Genomic DNA, 21816 nt, shown 5'->3' with positions numbered 1-21816 from the left:
TAAAGACATTCTGGTGCTCCCTGCTGGAGCCCAAAGGTGCTCTGTGTGTGTGTGTGTGTGTGTGTGTGCCCTGAGGTGCAGCTGCTGCCTTCTGCTGTGCTCTGCCACCCCAGGGGTGTGCAGTCAGCAGAGGGGAATGGGTGTGCTGCTGCCTGGCACTGGAGCTCAGGGAACATGGATAATTCTTCTCTGTCTAGGCCTTGCTCAGTGTACTGAGAGGCTGCTCAGGATTTGGTGTTGGGTATGCTCAACGTGTGTGTGTGTGTTGTCTATACAAATACAAATACTGAGTGGCAAAAAATTGCCATCGCAGGAAAAAAGGTTTAAACATGGTGAAAAGCAGGCTGCTTTCTATTTCTCATTATTTCCCTTGGGATGCCTACAGAGCTATCTTCTGTCATGCCCTGTGCTCAGCCCTCATCTGTCTTTAATTCAAAAACCTCATGTTTCCATATTCTGTCATTAGGCTCTGCAGAATGAAAGAGTAACCATTGAATTCTGGTTTGTCTGCTCTCCTATTTTCATCAATGCTTTACCCATCAGGTTGTTTTCTGCTTCTTTCACTCAGATTTGGATTTTTCCTTCCAAAGGAGATCCAAAGTGCTTTTTTAAAAGATTCAAACAGTGTTATGGTAGGGCTCAAAGAAGCAGAACTTAAAGTCAAGGTTACAACTACCTTGTAGTGCTGGTATTCCAAAATTTGGTGAAATAATGAAATGAATGAAAAATTATGAAGTTTGTAATGTATTTGGGAACACAGACTTGAGCATCTACATAGGCAGGAAGGGTTTGTGTGAAGAGAAACCGACTTCATTTGTATTACAAGTGAATCCAGGTAAAGGGGGAAAAAAAATACTGAGGAAAGAATGAATACTTTTGGTGTGCTGAGGAACATCTCTCACTGTGATAATGGTTCCTTGGGAACAAAGCAGCAGGGTGTTCACTGTCACTTCCTCTCAGGGCTTTGTCACTTTTTCTGGACATGAAGGAGTGTGGATAGTGGCTTTCTTGCTCAAGCAGCATACCTTGGTTTATGTTTTATATTGGGGGGGGGGTTGTGGTTGTGTGGTTTTTTTTCTTTTTTTTTTGTGACAAATCAACACTTTATGGTAAACAAAATGTGATTTTCCCCCCTGTTTTTAATGATTTTGGAACTGGCGAATAAAATGTGATTTTCTGTTTTTAATGGGTTTGGACCTAAAACTTTTAATTTTGTGTGTGGAGTTGGTGGCTGCAAAAGCTTCTATGATCCTAAGCCTTTGAGAGCTTGAATCTTTCCAGTTCTACCTCCAGGAAGTCTTGTCTTAGAAAGTGCAATAGTCTTGTTTTGGAGTGGCCTCAGAAAATACAGAAAATAATTAAATGGGAATTTATAAAAAGGACTGTAGGACTGGAGCCTGTACTAGAAGCTGGTGAAGAGGAGCCTTTTCCTGCACTCCAGCTGCTCCAAGATCATTGTTCAGCCAGAAAAGAGAGCTGTCAGTAGCCTGGAGAGGCTGAGAGCAGGCTCCATCTGCTGGAGCTGACAGCAGCTCTCACCTGGGAAGGGACAGACTCGGGGAAGGAGAGGGAAGTTAGTAAAGTAATGAGTGAGGGCAATGAGGTGGTGGGAAAGGACATTGGACAAAACAGCTTCAGAAAGAATTCAGGAAAATTTTTGCAAAGGAGATGCTGAAGGCTCATACCAGCCATCTACAAGAAACCCCTGCTGCTGCACACAGGGCTCACTGGAGTAGACTTCAAGCTCTAAGATTCATATCTGCAAACTTTAACTCATTTACAAGAAAAAGAACATTGTTCCCAAGAGAAATGCATTGAATTTTCTCCTGTGTCCTCTGCCAGACACAATCAGATTCACATTCAACAGAGTTTGGATGTAGTTTCATCTGGACATCTCCCTTAATTGCACAATCTCTTGAGTTCTAGACTTTCATTATTTTCCTTCAATCAATCAGGAAAGTAGAACTTCTTGGCAGAGTTTCTTACTATAATTAAAAAAAAAGTATGGAAACCATGACTGGCTTTGCTATGGGCAGCCTGAGTTCCACAGGGTGAAACCAGCAGCAAGCACCAATGATGGCAGATCCCCCTTCACCAGTGTTAAAGTAATTCCCTTTAAAAGATGAATTGTGGTGTTTTCAAGAAAGCAGAGTTCATGTTCACCTCTACCACCTACCCTGGATGCCTGCAAGGCAGCTTGTAGCTACACATACATGCTAGTGAAATACTGGCAGCATGAAGACACCTGGAATTTCCCCAGGTGTTCTGTGGCCAGAATGATTAAACACAAGCAGATGACCACCAGGAATTTTGGTTCTTAGTTTTACTTTTCTGAGTGTTGTTGAAGTACTTCAGAGGCAGAAGAGGAACCTCCAGGTAAGACCCCAAAGAAGCAAACCCACATTGTACACCCAGGACAGGCTGGGAAGGCAGATGGCAATGTGGGAAGGAATCACAGAGTGTTAAAATGCAGCTGTTGATGAGAGAAAGGAGAATGCTTATGGGAAAATCCAGAAGCGTGTAGATTATGGTGAATTAATAATAGTGTTTGACAAAGACTAAAATAATGAGAGGAATCTGTCATATTCCACCTGTTCAGATAGAGCTACAGGGCTGTGAAATGACAGATCAAATTAAGGTGTCAGGCAAAAAGGCTGTAGTGAGAGAGTGATTGCTGAGACATTAACCAGACTCTGGAGATGGTGACCTGGGAAAATCTGCTGTGAGGGAGAGTCACTGGAGGGAGCCCTGGTTCAGCTGGAAGGCCTGAGGCTGGGCAGCCCTGAGTGCACTGCTTCTTCTGTGGTGTTGGAAAAGATCATTTGGGATTGATGTTTCCGTGAAAATCAGTTTGGAAGGACTGTTTTGAAAATTTTCATCCAGGAAACTAGAGAGCAATTAGAAACAAAATAATTTCAGGGTTGCTTTAAAAAAACCCAAAACTTCCCATGAGCATTTCTGTATAGATCAAAATGTTTCTGGCAAGCTTTAGCCAGTCTGTCTGCCTCAGGTGGGGACACAAGACGTTAGTGTGGAGCTATGGGGCAGGAAGCATCCAGCCTTTTTTCCATCACCTGCTTTCCAGGCTGGACAAAACTTGTGGCTGTGCCACACCTGTGGCCACCTCCAGGCTTGGTCTGGGTGAGAGCTGATCATGCTGCTGGGGGAATCCTGAAATCCACACTCTGTGGTTGATAGTGGACTCCTGCCCTGAGCTGCCAGAGTCAGTTTGTTGTCATGAAATGAGACCTGGCTGCTTGTGCTGGGATGATCTGGGATGGTGCTCCTGCCATTAAGATGCTGTGAAACTGCGCACTCAACTTTGGACACGCAGACTTTGATTAAATCTGGGATTTACAAAATAAAATCAAAAGGAATGGCAATTAAGGGGGATAAGGCTCAAGCAAGGAGAGATGTCAGTAAACTGGGAACTGGCAGAGTTGGATTGTCCAGCTCCCATCTTGGAGTTTCAGCAGGGCTAATTTCAATAATAGAACTAAGAGGCACAGGCATGGGTGGAGAAGCACCTCCATCTCCTTTAAGAGCTGTGTTCCTCTAGAGCTCTGAAATGCCACCAGATATGTGCCAGGATCTGCACTTTCTCCAGCCACAGCACTTTCTGAGGATGTGGCTGGCCAGTGGCACTGTCTCACTGAGGAACATTTAATAGAGGCTCCTTCTGCACCCCAAACCCTTACAGAACTGGCTAGTGCTACACTTTGTCTACTAGATGTATTTTTCCAACTTCAAAGCTTATATTTTTATGAAATATGAATGAATGGGTGCTCATTTGCTCCTTAATTTCACCTTCCTGAGGGCCACTGATGGTGCTTAAAACATGCCTCCTGAGTGTGTGTGTGTGTGTGTGATGGATTTTTGCCAGTGTGGATGAAAGAGGCAAACCAGCCTCATTCTCTGTGCTTTCTGTAACTGTCTGGAAGGCAGACATCCAGAGCCCAAATCCCTGCCTGGTGCATGAGTGTGCAAATGGCTTCAGGAGCAGGGGTTGCTCTGCTCTTGCTGAATCCCAGTGCTGCATCTCAGTATTCTTGTTCTCCTGGCATTAGGAATATTTTTTTCATTGTTTGGTTTTAGTTTTATAAAGAATCTACAAACTATTTTCTTCTTTTGAGCCTAGACATTGACTTCAGTGTAGAGAATTGAGAAATTTCTACATTTAAACTCTGTTGCAGCAACATGGTCATATTGATTCCAGTTACCAACAGCAGCATTGCTTAATAGCTTGAGTCCAAGCACGGACTTTGGAGCTGGTTGCAACAACAGAGTCACCTTTTCATCCTGGAAGTGATGAATGGCTTAGGCATACGAGGCAGGAAAATAAAATCTGTCACTGGGAGACAGATGAGGGCAGTATTTCCCTTTAATGTCAGGACATATGTGTTCCTCTCTGAATAGGTTTTCATCTTATGTGGGCTGTTAAGTGTCTAAGCTCCTTCCAGAGGAGCCTTGCCAAATGTTCTGCTTCTTCATATAAAATTGAGGATCCACATTGCTGGTGACATATGCAGAAAGTATAGGAAAAGCAGAGATTGTCTTTACAACTCTGAGAACTCATTTATGTTAAGGAGGTTTACTCCCCTTATCTGATATTTTCGTTAACATTGTTTTCTGTTTGTGTTTTGGTATTTTTTTGGGGGGTTGGGGTGGGTTTTTTAAATAATTGTCTACAGTGAGTGGTGTATTTCCTGTTTCCCTGCTTTTTAGAAGGAGGAATAGCTACAGTAGGCAACAGGGAACTGTGTTAAAGAAATGACAGTGCCACAGAAGGGGACAAAGCTCCTGCTTTTTGTGTGTTGATGCTGTTGCCTCTGTCTTTGTAGTTATCTTGTATCATGACCAGGCTGAGGATGATATTTAACAGCTGAGATGGGGAAGGAACTGTCAGGACTGATGCTGTTGGTCCTGAAAGGCTTTTCCCAAAGATCTGGCTCTGGATTTTGCACACATCACCAGGGTCCACAGCATCCTCTATTGTTCTTGGGCTGTTTAGGGCTTGTTCTTCTGAGCCAGACAGCAGCCACAGCATTCCCACAGCCAAGGTGACTCTGTAAGACCAAGCCAGGCATGGTTAAATCCCTCCTCTCACTGCAGTGCTGCAATGGATGAGTTTGTATTTTACCTCTTGGGCTTTCAGCTGACAGTTGGATGTCCTGGTCCTGTTCTGCATGTGGCAGCACTGAGCCAGCAGCTCCAAATGCTCGAGTCTGAAGATTCATTAGCCTGCATTTATCAGCTCTTGCCAGGGAAATGGTGAATAATGAAGCCTGGTTCAGGTAATGAAATGATCTCCTTCTCACATCTGATTACATTGCTGCTTATTATTTCCTCAGTGTGTAATTCTGCTTCTCTGGGAACTTGTTTTGTAAACACTAATGACTGTGCAGCTGTGGTCTGAAGTTAAACCAGAGCTGCAGGAGCCTGGAGAACTTTGTGGCCCATGTGTTGGCTTTACTGCCTGTGCTTCATCAGCTGCTGGGAGGGTGGGGACAGCCCCTGCCCCGGTGCTGGAAGGTACAAGGAGCCCCATCAGAAGAGGTGCAGCCCTTGGCATTCACCAGGAGCAGTTTATTCCCTTTGCTCTGCTATCAGTGCTGTGGTTCAGCCTGACTGCCCATCTTCTCTGGCCCACTGAGCTTCTCAGAGAGACATCTACCATGATGGCTCTCCATTCATAATCAGTTAGCCAAGAAAAAGACATATTCTTCTCATTTCTTCCTTTATTCCTTTCCTTCTTGAGTAACTCTCTTAAACAAGCAGAGTACTGCAGGCTATTCCAGATGTTTTGTATGAGAATACTAAAACTGTTTTCTCTCTACTGGAATGACTTTTCTTGTACATCTTAGAATTGCATCTGTTTTTTCATTTGGCAGCTTGGTGTCATCCTGAGTTCACCAAATGCAGTCAGAAATCCTCATTCTTAGACCCAAAGGACTGACTTTGCACCAAGTGCTCTTTGTCCCACTGATGCAACATCAGAGGGTCTTCCAGTCTTCCTAGGCCCTCGCTTCAGCTACTTCCTTCTCCAAATTGTCTTTGTTTCTGGAACCCCCAGATCTCCAAGGATGGTATTTGTACCTGTGAGAGACTTTTTTTGCAAGTTAAGCAAATGAGAGGTGCCAATGCAATGTGGGGAGCACACTGGAAACATCTCATATATCCATGATAAACTCTGTTCTTGGGTAAATCCCTCCTTAGTAAGACAGCTCTTTGCCATGGGTTGTGTATGTGTTTCCATGACCTGCATAGTCCAAAAAATGCAGGACAGTTTTGAGTTACTGCTGAAGAAGTGAAGTCCTGCTTATGTAGGATGTAATTTATTTTTAAGCAGCTCCTTGCCCCTCTGCAGTCATTATTTATCTTCTCAAGATGAGTGTCTCATTTTCCTCCTCATTACTGCTTTGCCAGACTACATGGGAGCAGCAGGAGCTGCCTGGGGCTCCCTCGTGCCAGGCACTGCACAACAAGGAGCAGAGGAGTCACAGCATGAGTGAAGTCACCCCTGAGTGTGCAGGCAGACACAGCAGTGGTTTAACAAGGCAACAAGACAACAGCTCCTCCACCAAAGACCCCAGGCTGCTATGCAGAGACTAGTGTGAGATTTTCACTCCTGCCCTCCCCATGCTCACTTGGGTGCCCAAGCATCTCTCAGGAGATGTGTTTCCCTGTGGTCCCTTTGGACACATAAAAGTTGCTGGAAGCAAATCTCATCCTATGTGTAGGTTGTGTTTCACCCAGCATGGTCTCCTTAGGAGGATTGCCAAGAAAAAATTCATATATTTGAGGAGGCATTTGGTTCTGTTATGGTTGCTGTGTTGTTCATTACTGGTGCAAATTGTGCCCAGGGCAGTGCCTCCCACTGTGCTCCTGCATTGGTTATGTACTTATGTACCTTTTCAGCCAGTCACTGAGAGGGAAATTTAACCCCACAATGGAGGGGGTCCTAGTGATATCAGCCACTTTATTGGCCTGACTGGTGGTATATGACTTCTCTGCAGGAGCTGAAAAAAATTTGAGTCATCCTTGTATTAAAACAAAGTGCAGGGAAAAGAAATTTCCACACAGAATGGTTCAATCCTTTTAAATTCGAGGGTTTTTTTCCCCCCTAAACTATTGACTAATGGACTGAAATTTTTGTAAATGCATCTGTTTTTGAAGACAATGCCATTTTTCTTATGAAAGAAAATAAGTGACAAGGGAACAGCAAATCTGTCCTTGTCAATGTGTTCCTCTGGCTCAGCTGGGGAAACAGGTGTGGAAAACATTTAAATTAAATGGTTCTCTAAACTCTGAGTCAAAATGTAAACTGTTAAAATTCTGATGGTTTTGTTTTCTCCGGGGTTTCACACATTTTTGCTCTACAGTCCAATTGTGCACCATTCCAGGAACCAGTGACCTGGTGCAAAGCTCATCAGTGCATTGTTTTCCCTTGTAATAAAAGCTGTGATTGCATCACAACACCCCAAATATTTTGGATGATTTTCCATGGGTCCTGTGATCTTTGCTGCTCACATCTGGCTGCTCCCCTGTGATGAAGCTGCACTTGGGGCTGCCCCACCTTTCAGCCCATGTGTGGGCAAATGCTGCACGTGCCAAATTGCCCTATGCTGGACCAACACCTTTGTATGATCATCCCAGACCCTGGGAAAAGTCAAACTGGGGCTTTGCAGAGCAAGGACTGACTTTTGTTTTGCTGCCATGAGCTTTGTCCTTCTGACATGAGCTGTTATAAACCCTGCACCTTGTACCCAGGACACTTCAGAGCCATTCCAGGCTCCTCTACAGTGTTTGCTTGCATAGATTAGTGACTCCAGCTGTAACTCATAACCTCCACTGGATTTGGCTCCTATTAGGACAATTCTTAGCTGCATTCCTGTGTCCAACAAAGATTCTATTGCATCTTCTCTAAAAATACAGAACTGATGGAAGGAAACACAGCAAATGTGGTTTATGGGCCCTCTTGTCTTACCTTTCCCTCTAAAGAAACTGATGTCAAAAGGCTCATGTGGTGTGAATTAGGCAAGATTTACCAGAGACAGTGGAGTTTGGGCTTGGTTTTGCTTGTTTGTTTGTTCAAATACTATGGTTTACTATGTTATTTATGGTTTCTAGGCAAGATTTTTCAAATGGGAGGGGTACCATAAAATTTGGAGGAATAGGGACAGTGTTGGCAGACAATGCAGGATCTCTCAGTAACTGGATAGAGGATTATTTTTTTTAAGCAAAGTTGAAGTTTAACACACAAAAAGGGTAAGGACTCCTTCATTGTTTTGTTTCATTGACAACACTTAAGATTACAGAAAATATGAATCCAAGTGTTCTGAGTTGATTAAAGCCTCATGCTGGTGCTTGTGTAAAGAACTCTTCACAAATCCTCAAGTTTTGGTTTTGTTGTAAGGTGCTGTAACTACTCCTTTGATTGACCTGGCCATGGTGAGGAACAGTTAAGGAGCTTTTAGTTCTTGGGATTTGCATTTGAGTTTCCTTAGGGTAGACTAATCCCTGATATGGGGAGGAGGTGACTCATCTGGAGAGAACTGAAGCCCTGAGTGCTGCTCCCTGGAGAGGAGGGACAGCTTTGGGCTGGGAGTCTGCAGGTGAATGAGACTTTTCAAAGCAATTTCTTGCTCTTGCTGTGTTAAATTGTGCTGCTAGAGAACATCCAGTTGCGTGGAAAAATATTTCCTGACTCACTTCTAATTTCATAAGCCACAAGCCCATCCAGGATTGCTGTTTATCTTGTCTAGGAACCAAGATAGAGCTCTGCTGCATATTTAATTAGATGGGGGAAGGCAAAGAATTTTAAGATAAGATTATCTTCTGTTCCCCATCACAGCTCTCATGTAAGAAGTTTTCATGGCATGCAAACCAGAGTCTGATGGTAAGCCACTTGTTTTTGAGGACACTGAAAACAGTTTTGCAGAGTAATACTTTTTAATTTTTTTAATACTCATATGAATTCTTTTCTGTGTATGAGGAAAAAGATTAGTTATGTGTTTTTATGAAAATGAACAAGGAGATGTAAAGAGATATGTGGGAACCTGGGGCTCTTGGAAGAATAAACACTTTCATTCCTATGGTTGTTGAAAGCAGCAGAAGAAGGACAAATGAAGAGAATTTCTCATTGCTGCAATAATTCTAACAATAATCAGAATTAATTATTCCAGCACTGGGAATAACAGTATGAAGTCAGCCATAAGCCAGAGCAATGGAGTTTCACAAACACAATTGAGTTTATATTGTGGTCCCTCAGTTCCAGTTCTGCAAAGGTTTTTGGGTATGTTTAGGGGCTGGCTGCTAGTCCTTGCTGTGGAGGCAGCTGAAGTAGCAGAGTTTGAGCTGGCAGAAGGGGTGTGAAGAGGATGCAGAACCATGATGGAGTCCTGTGAGGTTTTCTGTTTAGTTTAAATCTTCAGTGTTGGCAGCTGTGTGCAACAAGTGTGGCAGCTCCCTATCACTCTCACACAGAAACCAGAAATGTCATGAGCTGCCCCACCACAGCTGCAGACCATCCTCTGCTCTGTCTGAGCTAATCTGGTCCTTTGTGACTCAAAACCCTTCAGACCTGTGCCCTCCCATTGCAGAGGAAGCCTGGCAATGCCTGTAGAGCTGGTCAGTGCTTTCTGTACTGTCCAGGGCTTGCTCAGGAGTTGGGGTCCTGCTCCCCTTCTGGCAGAAGGATGCTGAAGGCAGAGGAGATGGTGCTTTAGACCCAGTGTTGCTAATTCTGGAACTCTGAACAAGTTGTTACTCCTATTCAATCAACTCCCTACATGTGATCTTAATGGTTATGAAATACTGGCTGCACTTTGGTAATGAGTCACTGATGGGTATCAGGTGATGGCTTGGTGTGGGGAGTGACTGGATGAGCCTCCTGTGGATGTGCTGTAACCTGGCCAGAGGGGATGTGCATGCACTGAGTCAGGCACAACACACCTCTAAGGAGATCAAAGTTCATCAGGCTGCTCACGAGTCTGCCTTGGTCCAAGAGCATTCTGCATCTCTCTGCTGTTCAGAAAGGGATCCAAGTTGCTCTGGGCCAGAGGGAGATCCACAGTGTTGGAGGGAAAGCTGGAATTCCTAACACAGAGGTGTCTGTAGTTTTCATGCACTGCAGTAAAACTCAGCCTGTCATTAAGCATTCATGGTGCCAGACAAACAAATGAAATTCAGGAACAAGTAACTGCCTTTGTGGTTTTGTGAGGACCTCTGTGTCCTTGCACTTCCAAATGCTGGCATAATAAATCCTGAAGTGCCTTTTTGCTCACAGCAGACAGGGTTAATACAGCTGTTGGCTGGTGTGTCCGCTAGAAGAAACAATTGGCAACCCTTAGGTGGATAAGCAACAGAGGCCTGCAACCCCCACAATTTTCTCCCCTTTTGAGAAATTAAGACATAGTACAAAAATGTTCTTTTTTTCCTCCTCAAGTCCATAATCAGACATGACATAAAGAACAGTCACTTCTGCAATGAGTGTTTTGGAGAGTGCCTGTTAGAGTGAAGATGCTCGGATGTTCTGCACAGCTGGAGCCCCTGTGGGGCCAGGCAGGCCCAGAGTGACCCAAGCACCAAGGCAGCACATCCCACCCACTGCCCACAGCCCCTCCTGCCCTCCTGGCTTGGGGACCAAGGCATGTCCAGCTGTACAATGCCTTTTTTTACTCAGCAGCTCTTCCACAAGGTGAGAAGGGAGCTCGTGGGAATGCTCAGGCATGCTGGCCATAAACTTCAGGCTATAAATGCATCTTCCCTCATTCCCATTTTACCACAGGGAAATCCTGAGCAGGACACAAATATTCTCTCTGACTTTACCAGCTTTCCCTTCTGCTTTTTTCAACATAATCACATCCACTGATTTCTTCTTGTTTGCAGGTCGTGTTTGCAGCTGGAAACTCAAAACACTATTTATTTTCTGTATGGGTTCCTAATCTGGAAATGGATCTAATTTGCTTTACCAAATTATAAGCGAATTAAGATGAACACATTGTGCTGTGTCCGGATACATCGCGGTGCTTTCATGAAAGAGGAAAAACCACATTTGTCACTGCTGTGATTTTCTTCTTTCCCCAGTATCATTAACTCCATGTTCCCAAAAAATATGAAACAAACATCTCTATAAATGATGGCAGAAGTTAAGGAGCCAGAGCTGCATCTGTTTCACATCTTTCATCCTTTCAGCCCCTTAAGAATATCCCTGCCCACACCTGCAATACTCTTCCCTTGCAGTCCCTCCCCTTGCTCTTAGACACATTTTGATTATCTGCAATATTGCATTTGATAGTATTGCTAAGTAGTTCTGAAAATTTTCCTTTTGGCAACTGCTTCTTGACTTTTGAATGGAATTTTTTTCCCTACCTGTAAATCAGCTTTAGGGCCTTGTATGTCTAAGGAGAGTAAATACCCCACAGCTCCAAATGAAACAAGTATTTTGCATTTCCATTTCCTGACCCATCAGGAAAAATTTTGTGCAAAATGCAAGAGAAATGTCAAAGTGATAAAACAGCATTGCTTGTGGTTCTTTCTCTGGTTAGAACAGTTGGTGTTATGGAAAACATTCAGCACTATCCAGACTTTGTGGAGGGCAAATACTTTATAGGTATCACTACATTTTAATGACAATTTTACTGACTGACAAATACTACCTCAGCTGAGATTTTTGTTATAATTTCTTAGTTTACTTTTTTAAACCTGAAGCATATCTGAAGCACATTTCTTTGCTAGGAAAGTTTGCAGTCTGCATGTGAGATGGACTCCCTATACTGCATTTATAGGTACAGACATCAACTTTATTTTTCTGCCACCAAACCACATTTATTTTGAGATGTGGTAAGCACTGCTCCTTTTCATAAAATCTGTTTAAAGCAACTGATTTGCAAGATTATTTTGTAGCTGAGAACAATTAAGAACTCTAACAGCTTAACCAGCTGTGATAATTAGCACTCACTAAGCCTGTCTTTGGGGAAATACAGCACACTGTCTTCTTATTTTAGTTCTTCCATAGTAAGGACTGAGAAAATAATGCAAATAACCACTGATCTCCTGAGCAGCTCCTTGGGATGGGAAGCCTGGGGCAGAGTCAGGGCTGGGTGTGAGCTGCCCCAGCAGTGATTTCTGCCTGCCCAGCTCCCAGGGTGTGTCATTTTGGTAATCACAGGTGAAAATTTAACTCGTCATCATGATGTAAGCAAAGCCTGTTGTGAGCTGGGGTGGAAGTGCGCGCTCCTCCCTTCTGGCAGGAAGGGCTATTTTTACTTTAGTCAGTCCTAGCAGCAGCCTCCTGGGCCCCTGCCCAGGCTGGTGGGGCAGGGCAGGATGCTGGGGAGGCTGCTGGGGCACAGCCAGAGGGTGGCTCGGCCACTCCTGTGCCCCGCCAGGGCTGCTGGCAGCAGAGCAAAGAGCGCCCGGGACGCGGCTTTGCAGGCGGCTGATCCAGGTGGGTGGAAAGGCCTTGGTCACTGTGTGGTGCTGCAGCGTGGAGGGAAAGGGTGAGAAAATGAGAAAATGAGCCTGATTCTCAGCCATGGCTGAGTTACTGCAGGGCTTTGTCTCCTGGGGCAGGGAGCACACCCAGAGCTCTGGCCAGCACAGTGCACAGGGGTAAAGCTTTTTCTATTACGTAGCTGGTCTGCTATGGCAGCAAATACCAACTGATGCTTCATGTCAGGAAATCTGCCAATTAAAACAAATAAATGTTCCTCCTCCTACCCAGCTGCCAGGTCTCCAGAAGAGGATCAGTGCTTGTCCCTGAGTGTGCAGGGCTGGTGCAAGTGGAGGATTTACTCCCCTCTGCTTCCTGCTCTGCTCCTTGCCAGTTTACAGCCACAGCTCTGTGTGCTTGTGCCAGGCACTGCCCTGGATTGGGAGGCAGGGAGTAGGCATGGGCTGCTCCCAGATGAACAAGCTTCCTGGTATGGACAGAGTTTCTCTTTGCACCACCACCTTCTTGGCTGTGCCTTTGCAGACCCCTCACCCTAGGAAAAGTTGGGCTGCATGGGCCTGGCTGTGCTCCTGTGGGATGGCTGGGGGTCTCCAGCATGGGCCTTTGCCCTTGTCTTCCTTGGGATGGAGCATCTGCTTTTAGCAAGTGTACTGTTTGCTGCAGATTTGATTCTGGCACTTGCTGATGTAACTCTCCTGGTCTCACTGCACTTTGTGAGAGAAATATGAGAAGCAGGAGACCAAATTTACCTGGGCCAAGATTTACAACTGGGATTTTTCAGCCACTTACAAGTCCTGGCATACATGAGCTGCTCTGGGGCCAAGGCACTTACTATAATTTCACCAGCTCAACACAGGCAGGAAGAAATTCTCTCCATGCCCTGTTCTGTAGCAGCAGTGATTTCCTTTCAGCTGAGTACCAGCAATCCAGCAACAGGCAGGGAATGAGGATGGTGAGGTTAGAGACATCTTCATGTCCATCTCTTCCTGCTCATTCTGGTCACAATTGGACATTTCCCAACCCAAGCCCCACACCTGCAAACACAGTGTGGCTTCTTGGGTGCACCTACCTGGATGTAAATACTGGGTGAGCAGTCTCAGCTGCCTTGCAAAGACCACTTGTACAGGTGTGCACTGCAAAAGCCAGGCCTTGAGCCAGCCATTGCTTACTGTGTTTTCAGGTCTGTCTGCCACTGTCCTTGTTATTGGGCTTGTTTCCATCAAGAGGAGCCAGAGTCCTTTTCTCACTGTGCTCTGGGTGACAGCATGCAAATGGCATCACCGTGGTAGCCTGATGGGGTGTAATGTATCATCATTAGAGTGCAGTAATGTGGTACCCAGCTTGCATGAGAACAACTGCCAGTCTCCCACCAGGCTGCATTTTAGCAGACATCATCTCTCCATCAGTGATTTCAGGAGAAGCTGTGGAGGAGTTAGCTACTTGTGCTGCTGGCAGTTTGCTTAACTCACTAGTTGGGCCATTTAAAAGCAAGATACTCACAGGGTGAGATGTTGCTGTGGGCTCGAGGACTTCAGCCTCACACCATTTGCCCTCTTAATCAGGAAGTTTAGAAGAGATTTTTAGTTTAAAACCTACCAAAATTAAAGGGAAGAAAGTAATATTAAATAAGCTGCAAATGTAACAAAGGACCTCACACCACCTGCTGAGTCTTTTTGATGTTAGAAAGCACATTTAGCTTCCACAGAATAGAAAAGTGTAATTTTAAACTTTCAATCCTTTTCCCTCTGTACCAACAGCTCTTTTTCCTTCTTGAAGCTTAGCTCATTGCTTTGTACAAAATCTCTTACAGGTAAAGAACCCTTCAGGAATGAAAGAAGGCCTACAAATTTTGATAAAAAGGTGCTAGTATGGTCAGGACGCTTTAAAAAGGAGGAGGACATTCCCAGGCACATTTCGTAAGTGGACCTGTCAGAATGATTTTTTTTGGCTGTGAACACACAGATTGAGACTCCAGTCTGCATTACCCAGAACTGTGCTCTTGCAGGGCTTAGTGCCTCCCCCATGCTGGTGTCCAAAAATAGCTGTAAATAATTGAAACTCTTGTAACTTTTTGTCATTCCCTGTGAGGTAAACAGGATTTGCTTATTTTAGTTATCACAGATTTCAGACTAAGCTGAAGTATCTTTTGCAAGACAAGTGGCTTTGAAACTCAGAAGCCACCATGATAAGGTATCATTCAATCTGGGTTTTTACATGCTTTTCTAGGTTTTATTGATTAGTGATTAATAATGCTGCATCAATTTTAATTAGAAGCTGGGGCTACATACAGCTTTGGTGACAGACTTGTGCAATGAGTTCCTCATGTATGGGCTGTGGTTCCACCTCCTTGCTGAGACATTTTGTCAGAGGATTGTCACTCAATTTTGGAGTCCTAATGCTTCTGACTTGTGACATCCTGGGTTCACCTCCAGCTGTCCTTCCCCTTGCAGGTATGAGTAAATCCTGGATATAATTTCAGGGATGGCTCATTGCCATGCTGCAGTTTCTTGCAAACGTGAATTGTTGGTTATATGCCAGGAATTACTCATGGAGGGTGGTGGAGATTTTCCAGTGATGGATGGGGCTGTTCAGCTGCTTGGGAAGCAAACTCCTGGCTAGTGCAGTTGTGTGCTCTGACCCAGTCAGCTTCCCACCACAGGCTGGTGGGGCTGGTGGCAGCTGCCTGGCAGAGCTGTGCTGTGGTGGGCTTTAATTCCCTGAGGGTGGCATTGCCTGGCTCTGGTGGCATGGCCCCAGTGTGTCCTGGTGCTGCACTGCACCCCATGGCCTGCCCTGCAGCACCCAAAGGTCAGCCCTTTCTTATTATAGTGGAAAGACTTTCCTGTCCCTGTCATTTTACAGGCTTTCACTCTCACACACAATAAAAGAACACAGGAGAGCAAGAGTTTTTAATCCTGTTATTACTGATGGCTTTTGACCTAAATCTTTTCTCCACAGGCTAATTTTTACAGTCCTCCTTTAAGCAGCTGCAGAAAGAGAAGGCTGAACCCCATTGTACATTGACAGGAAGTAGCTGCAGGACTTGAGCATTCATTACCCCTCTCCCCATGATCCCATTTCACACAGGCTGCTGCAGAATGGAAAATCTGCTCTGTCCTCCACAGGTCTGAGGTCCTTGACACTGCAAGGAACATGGCCAGGATAAAGGTTTGCTACATCATGATTGCACTGACTGTGCTGGGCTGTGTGACCATGATCATCTCAGGCAAAGAAGTGAGTATTGTTTCTGGGGGAACTGGTTCATTTAATGCATGGCCTATGCGTGTTCTTTGGAAATAAGCACCTGGGTGACAGATAGGTTTGAGAATATGTACACATGAGCAATGCATGCACAGGATCTGTATCACCCCTACTCCAGAGGAGACACTGGCACTGGAAAGCACAACCTGCTGATTAATGTGTTGCTCCTGACCCACACTGCCATGAACCTGTGCAGTGCAATGCTCTATATGATGGTGTATCAACAGGAGGCTGGGCCAAAGGTAATGGAATAGCTCAGACAGTGTCAATGGAAGCTGGTTCTGCCTGACATCTGCCAGCCATGAGGCTCCTGTGGCCCTGCCTGCCCAGCCTGGATGCCACCATGAGCTGTGACTCTTCTCCCTATCCCACCCCACTGCTGCCTCTCCAGTTTGACTTGCAAGTCCCAGTGCACCTGTAAACAATTTACAGTGTAATTCTCCTGCTAATCAGAGCTGCAAATGCTGAAAATGTGGTATAACAAGGAAACAGATTAACTTCTATCACTGCAAAATATCAAAACCTACAGTGAGGTGTCAAAGGAAGTGGTGCAGATGTGGGGAAATTTAGTGGTGGCAATTGTGTGCATGCAATGATTTCCACCAAATTGTTTCCAGGCTGCCAAGAAGAATCAGACTCTGCTAAGGGTGAATGCAGAAAAGAAGGCCAAATGGAGGGCTGAAGTGGAGAAAGGTCAGGAGGCAGCTGTCGGGAAGTCACCATGATTTGGAACAGATTTCTTTTAACATAAAGATATAAGTGATTTGCACATGTGGCATATGGACCTGTCTTCGTTTAACTCTTAAGAGCTTTTTCACTGAAACTCTCAGAGCAAAGACTTCACTGCTCAAAAACTGCTCCATGCAAACTGGGAACCTCCTATGGAAACCAGCTGCTTTTTGTGGCTTCTGGTCTTTGGCACCAGGCCCAGCTCATATACAAAGATCCCTTTTAAACTGCAAAGTGTGGAAAGGACAAATGCAGGACTCCCCAGCTCAGGATCAGCTTTTCATGGTGCTGCTGGTGCTCAGACCAAACCATGGTGCTGGTCTCCTCCAATCCAATCATTGCTCCCAATGATTGTCATGAAAGTTGTCTAGCACTTGCTTAGCTGTGATTTTAGTCCAGAGTAATTGTTAATACATGGTTTGCTAAAACTGAATTCTTTTTAATCATCATAGTTCATTAACTCATAATAAAACAGCTGTCCAATTACATCTAAAACAAACACATCTCTTCACAGCTTCATTTAGAGTGTCACCAAACTCTCTGGGATGATGCTTAACAGATGGGAGAAGTCCTAATGAGATATTGAAAATTACATTTTCATAAATGACTTAACTTCAAGACAGGTCCCAGTTCATGCCTGTGGGTGCTGATGCTGTGATTCCTCAAGTGTCACATGTAACCCCTTGAGACCTGTAATGCTGCCTGGTGGAGCTGGATGTGCTGCATGGAGTCCCAAGGGACAGAGTGTGGCAAAACCCAGCCAGTCTGACCCCAGCTGCTACAGGAGGTGCTGTAGCCATGCTCAGCCTTGGGGCAATGTCCTGAGCATCACACTGGGGTTGGCCTTTCCAAGGTTTATTACTTGGAGCAGTCACACTTGTGCTCCAGGGGAGTTTGGAAGCTCCAGCTCGGGTCTCTGTGGTTTATTGTGTCAAAAATCAAATCCATTCATTGCTGAAGTGTCACTGCACAAACAAGCTGCTGGCAAAGTTGGGCTGAGGCATTGGCAGGAGGGCAGCAGTTGTCAGGCTCTGGGACTCCATCTTCTGTGCCTGTGGCTTTTGGGCAGTTTTTTCCCTCTGGTGCTTCTTAGGAGCGCTTCTCTCCCTGCTGTTTAGGGTGAGGGGGATGTTACTCTGTCACATCTCCAGGCTTGCACTCCTTATTTCTGACTCACAGCCCCATGCAGTACAGTTCACCAAAAGTGATGTCTGGTCCCTGTAGTATTCCTCACAAAGCACTTCTCAGGGAAGTGAAATAATGGTCTAGGACAAGTAGAGAGTGAACAAGTCTCTGCTGAGAAGACACTTTTGCTTCACAGGTAATATGGGCTCTTTCATTTTATATGACCTGGTTTTCTTGGTTAGTGCAATAAACTGCAAGAATTACCTCAAAGTTAGTGCTCATTTGGGGATAAACTAAAAGAGCTTCCTCAGTCTCTTAGATTTTTTTTTTTTTAATTCTTAAATTACTTTCATGTGCCCTTTTTCAGAAGGTGTGTGTAACAATTAAAGGAACCATTTTGATGCTTGTAAACAAATCCACATGCATGTTCTGAGCTTCCCTGACTTAAGCAGGAAAGATGACCATAGCAATATCTAAAGAAGAAGAAAATTAATTGTGACTTGTTCCAGTCTCTGCTCTGCACTTCCCTCTGCCTAGGAAAGAAACCTGCTTCAGCTGTGAGCTATAATCAGATCCTCTTAAACAGCCATGGTCTCTGCCTACAGTGCATAAAGCTGCCACATTACACATAGTCATTAGGAAAAAAATCAATTCTTCCTTCCTGAGCCACTGGTAAAGCATCTGAGTGACCAGATGACCCAGGTGCTTTTGGGCTCTTATAAAGAGCTTTATCTATTATGTAGGGAAAGATCCTTTACCAGTGCCTACATGAATATTCATTTTAATATCATATTACTCTCCCAAAAAACCAATTGGACTGACCTCTGGCTTGCACTTGGTTGGTGGTGGGTGGCTGCTGGTGTAGCACAGCCTCAGCTGGAGTCTCCCCTGTGTGAACTGGACATGCCTCTCCAACACTGGGACTTATCACTGCTTGTTAAAATCTGGTTCCATCTGTGTCTGCAAAGTCCTTTGACTCTCCTCTTGAAAAGCCTCTAATTAACACAGAGTCCTGAATGTATAATTGGCTGATCCTCAGCACCTTATAGCTGTGAGTTTCTTTATCTCCCCTCCCATCTGAATTGCTTCAGTGTCACACCTGATCCTCCAGGCATTTACAAAGGGATGGGAGGTGTTATTGGCTAGGAGCTATCCTTCCCTTTTTAATAAGGTGCCTTGTGTTTTGCCAGCCTGGCCCTGAGGAGAGGGGCTGGCTCCTTTCTGAGGCAGGGGACAGAGCTGAGAATGTGCTGGTTTGCTGGGGTGCTCAGGGAGACCAAGGGTGAGTCCTTTCAACTCTCACCTCCTCGTTTACTGCTCTGTGCTGGGGGGAAAGGGTTCTTCTTCCCTTGCAGGATATTTTTTCTGTTTTAATGAATTCTTGTGTGGCAGTGGTTAACAATGTACTGGTGATTGGTGCCACAGAGATTTGCATTACAGTTACAATTATTGGGGAAGCTCTGCTGTAGTAGCTGGGGTTATCTAATTCTGCTTCCATTAAAACCAGTGCTGCAGTTCCTCCTGGCTGTGGATTAAGGTTATCATCCATGACTTTTTGAAATTTCAGTGATTTCCAGAGACTTAGCTTCCCCAGGGAGTCAGGCTGCTGCAGGGCAGAGCTGGGTGCACTGAGCTTTTTTCCTCCAACATGGTGAGATGAAGATTTTATGGGAGGCTCTGCATCATGAGCTTCCCAGTTTACCAGAGGAAAAAAGTCTCAGCCAGGAGATCTCAGTCCCTTCATTTTACCTCTTGTTTTGACCTTCTCAGGGCCAAAAATTAATCAAGTGTCTAGTGACACTGGTATGTTCCTGCACTTGAGAAGGATTTTTTCCATTTTTTCTTGTGATTCAGAAAGATCTAATTTTAAAGACTACCCTGTTCTTCCAGTGTTTAGTTTCCCACCACACTGAGAAACTGCTGCTTGTTTTAAGTCCAACTGCACACAGTTTCAGCTTCCAGGCATTGAACATTGTCTTCAACATGGAAACTTTCAACCCAACTCTTCCCTGGGTGTTAGCAGTCACCCCTCAGCTGTTGTTTGCAGTTGTATGGCTTCTGTGTTTAAAGCACCTGGAGTTTCTAACCATTGCCTGGTGGGTATCACTGGCTTACTGGCCAGTTAAGTGATTGACACTATAGTGAATTTATTAATGAGTCAAGTGGTTTACTACATTAGTAACCCCCTCATAAACAATCCAAATGGATTCCTTTTGTTGTTTTTAGCGTAGAAGCAATAATCTAGTACTCTTTGCAGAAAGAAGTGATGTAAAATCTTCCCAGATTTTACTGACTGCCTTGGAAAATTAAAAAAGCACAATGGCTATGCATCAGAAACTGCTTCTCCTCTGTCTGTGGCTGAGGCATCAGCAGGTGCATGAGCTGCATTGCCAGACATGCCTGCAAATCCACTTTCATTTCTGGGAACTTTGAACTGCCGACGATCAGTTCAAAACAGCTTCAAGGCTAAAGGTCTCCTCTGGGTGAGGTGCAGTGATGATATATAATATAATACAATAATAATATAATATAATACAATACAATATAATATTTAATATAATATAATACTTTAATATAATAATAATATATACTTTAATATAATATAATACAATACCATAAAATAATGAATTAGCCTTCTAAGAACATGGAATCAGATTCATCATTTCCTTCCTGCCACGGGGACCCTGAAAATACCACAGATCTGGGTTTGCCTGGCTGCAAACACAGCACAATCCTGTGCTCACTGAAACCTGAGTGAAGAGCAGCAGCACTCAGCAAACACCACAAGCTGGCAAGCATCAATACAACCCCAACCCTGTAATGTGCAGGGGATCAGAGCTGGGGACTCAGGGACACCAGTGACAGCCTGGGAGCTGCTGTATGACACAGCACACACTACAGAGAGCAGTGGGATGGAGGCAGGATAATGGAGGATAATAGCTGTGGAGTGAGAAATCATAATAGCTCAGCCTACGCAGAGGTTAGACTCCAGGAGAGTCATTATCTCAGCTCTGATGTCTGGGTGTCAGAGCTCCTAGGCCTGGTTTATTGGTTAAGTACATGGCTTTATTGCTGTTTATAGAAGTATGCCTGCATTCTGAGCAGCAAGGGAGCACATTAGCAGGGAAGCACTGAGCTTGCACCAGCTGCTGTGGGAGAGCATCCAGACCCCAGCCCAGCCTCAGTGACAAGATTGGTAAGTGCATACAGGAGGCTGCCTCAAATCTCACGTCCCTGGCTGATGTGCAAAAGCATCTCAAAACACATTTCCTTCTTGATGAAAACATTCTTAACAGGGAAGAGGGAGTCAAATGAAGAGGGGGCAAAGCCATCCCTTTTCTATACCGCATTTGGGATGTTTTCTCTATCTCACTTCCAGGTTTGTGAGTATTTCTGCATACAGCCAATTTCTACAGTAAGTATCACCACTCATTAGTGGTACCCTTTCTAGTACACTCCCAGGGGATCCCTACAGGGGCTGGCCATTGCAGCAGGGTCTTAGGCAGAGTTCAGCAGCATCTCCAGGTGTCTGGGTGATGGGGAACCCCTTCCCAGCATCCCAAACCACAGCCCTTAAACCTCATTTTCCTAAGTCCTCAGGTCTTTTTAGAGCACATAAAGGGGTGATGCCCATGCCAGTCCCCACTTGCCCTGGTGCTCTCTCAGAGCAGTGCTGCTCTCAGGGGTGCAATTTCCCCACCTTGGCACTGACTGCCTTTGTGGTGTACGTTGGGAGCTGCTGAGGAAAGCATTGTTATTAGTTATCCCTTCCATCTCATGGTAGCTCTGCCCTTCCCAAGAGAATGCCCCTCAGCCAGCTGCACTTCTCCCCCTTCTCCTTGGCTATATCTTTTGTTGCTCTTAAATACCAGTCATTATTGTCTCAGCAACAAATAGGAGAAAATTCCTTGAGAGAAAGAAACAAAAGGAAAAATCCTAACACCCAACACTGTGGGAGTTAATACATAGGATACTTTGCCCATTTTTGCAGGGTATCACTGTGCAGTCCTTGGCAGCCCCACAGCATCCCATGGGTCTGTATGGGCTCACACCACAGCAGTGGGTGCCCAGCAGTCCCCAGCCCACAGCATCCCCTGTGCCACCTGTACAAGGGCTCTGAGGAAAAGAAAAACAGAAATGAGTGGGAAAGAACAACATACAATAGCTGTATTTTTGCTTGCATTAATTCTTGTTTGTCAGGTAAAATTGCCTTCTCCTGGGGCTTAGAGTCCTGAAATATTGGG

The 21816-nt window shown here is 44.9% G+C and overlaps 1 protein-coding gene across 1 annotated transcript; it reads left to right on the top strand.

The window, feature by feature from the left end:
* The first annotated feature begins 12330 nt into the window (after positions 1-12330).
* On the top strand, positions 12331-16541 carry LOC129126043 (protein FAM162A-like). Its single transcript, XM_054641767.2, has 4 exons — positions 12331-12451; positions 14268-14373; positions 15583-15691; positions 16336-16541. The coding sequence occupies exons 1-4, from the start codon at positions 12331-12333 to the stop codon at positions 16441-16443; spliced, it is 444 nt and encodes a 147-aa protein (XP_054497742.2). The 3' UTR covers positions 16444-16541.
* The last annotated feature ends 5275 nt before the right edge of the window (positions 16542-21816 follow it).

The sequence above is a fragment of the Agelaius phoeniceus genome, chromosome 14, assembly GCF_051311805.1.
Source record: "Agelaius phoeniceus isolate bAgePho1 chromosome 14, bAgePho1.hap1, whole genome shotgun sequence".
In the NCBI taxonomy this organism is placed as follows: Eukaryota; Metazoa; Chordata; class Aves; order Passeriformes; family Icteridae; genus Agelaius; species Agelaius phoeniceus.
This window is presented reverse-complemented; position numbering and strand designations above follow the sequence as displayed.

What these genes read in the sequence shown, in the direction of transcription:
- LOC129126043 (XM_054641767.2), top strand. Translation starts at nt 12,331, where the DNA reads ATGCTGGGGAGGCTGCTGGGGCACAGCCAGAGGGTGGCTCGGCCACTC. An exon ending in GACATTCCCAGGCACATTTC is followed by an intron (nt 14,374 to 15,582) that starts GTAAGTGGACCT and finishes TGTCCTCCACAG; the next exon opens with GTCTGAGGTCCTTGACACTG. An exon ending in TGATCATCTCAGGCAAAGAA is followed by an intron (nt 15,692 to 16,335) that starts GTGAGTATTGTT and finishes AATTGTTTCCAG; the next exon opens with GCTGCCAAGAAGAATCAGAC.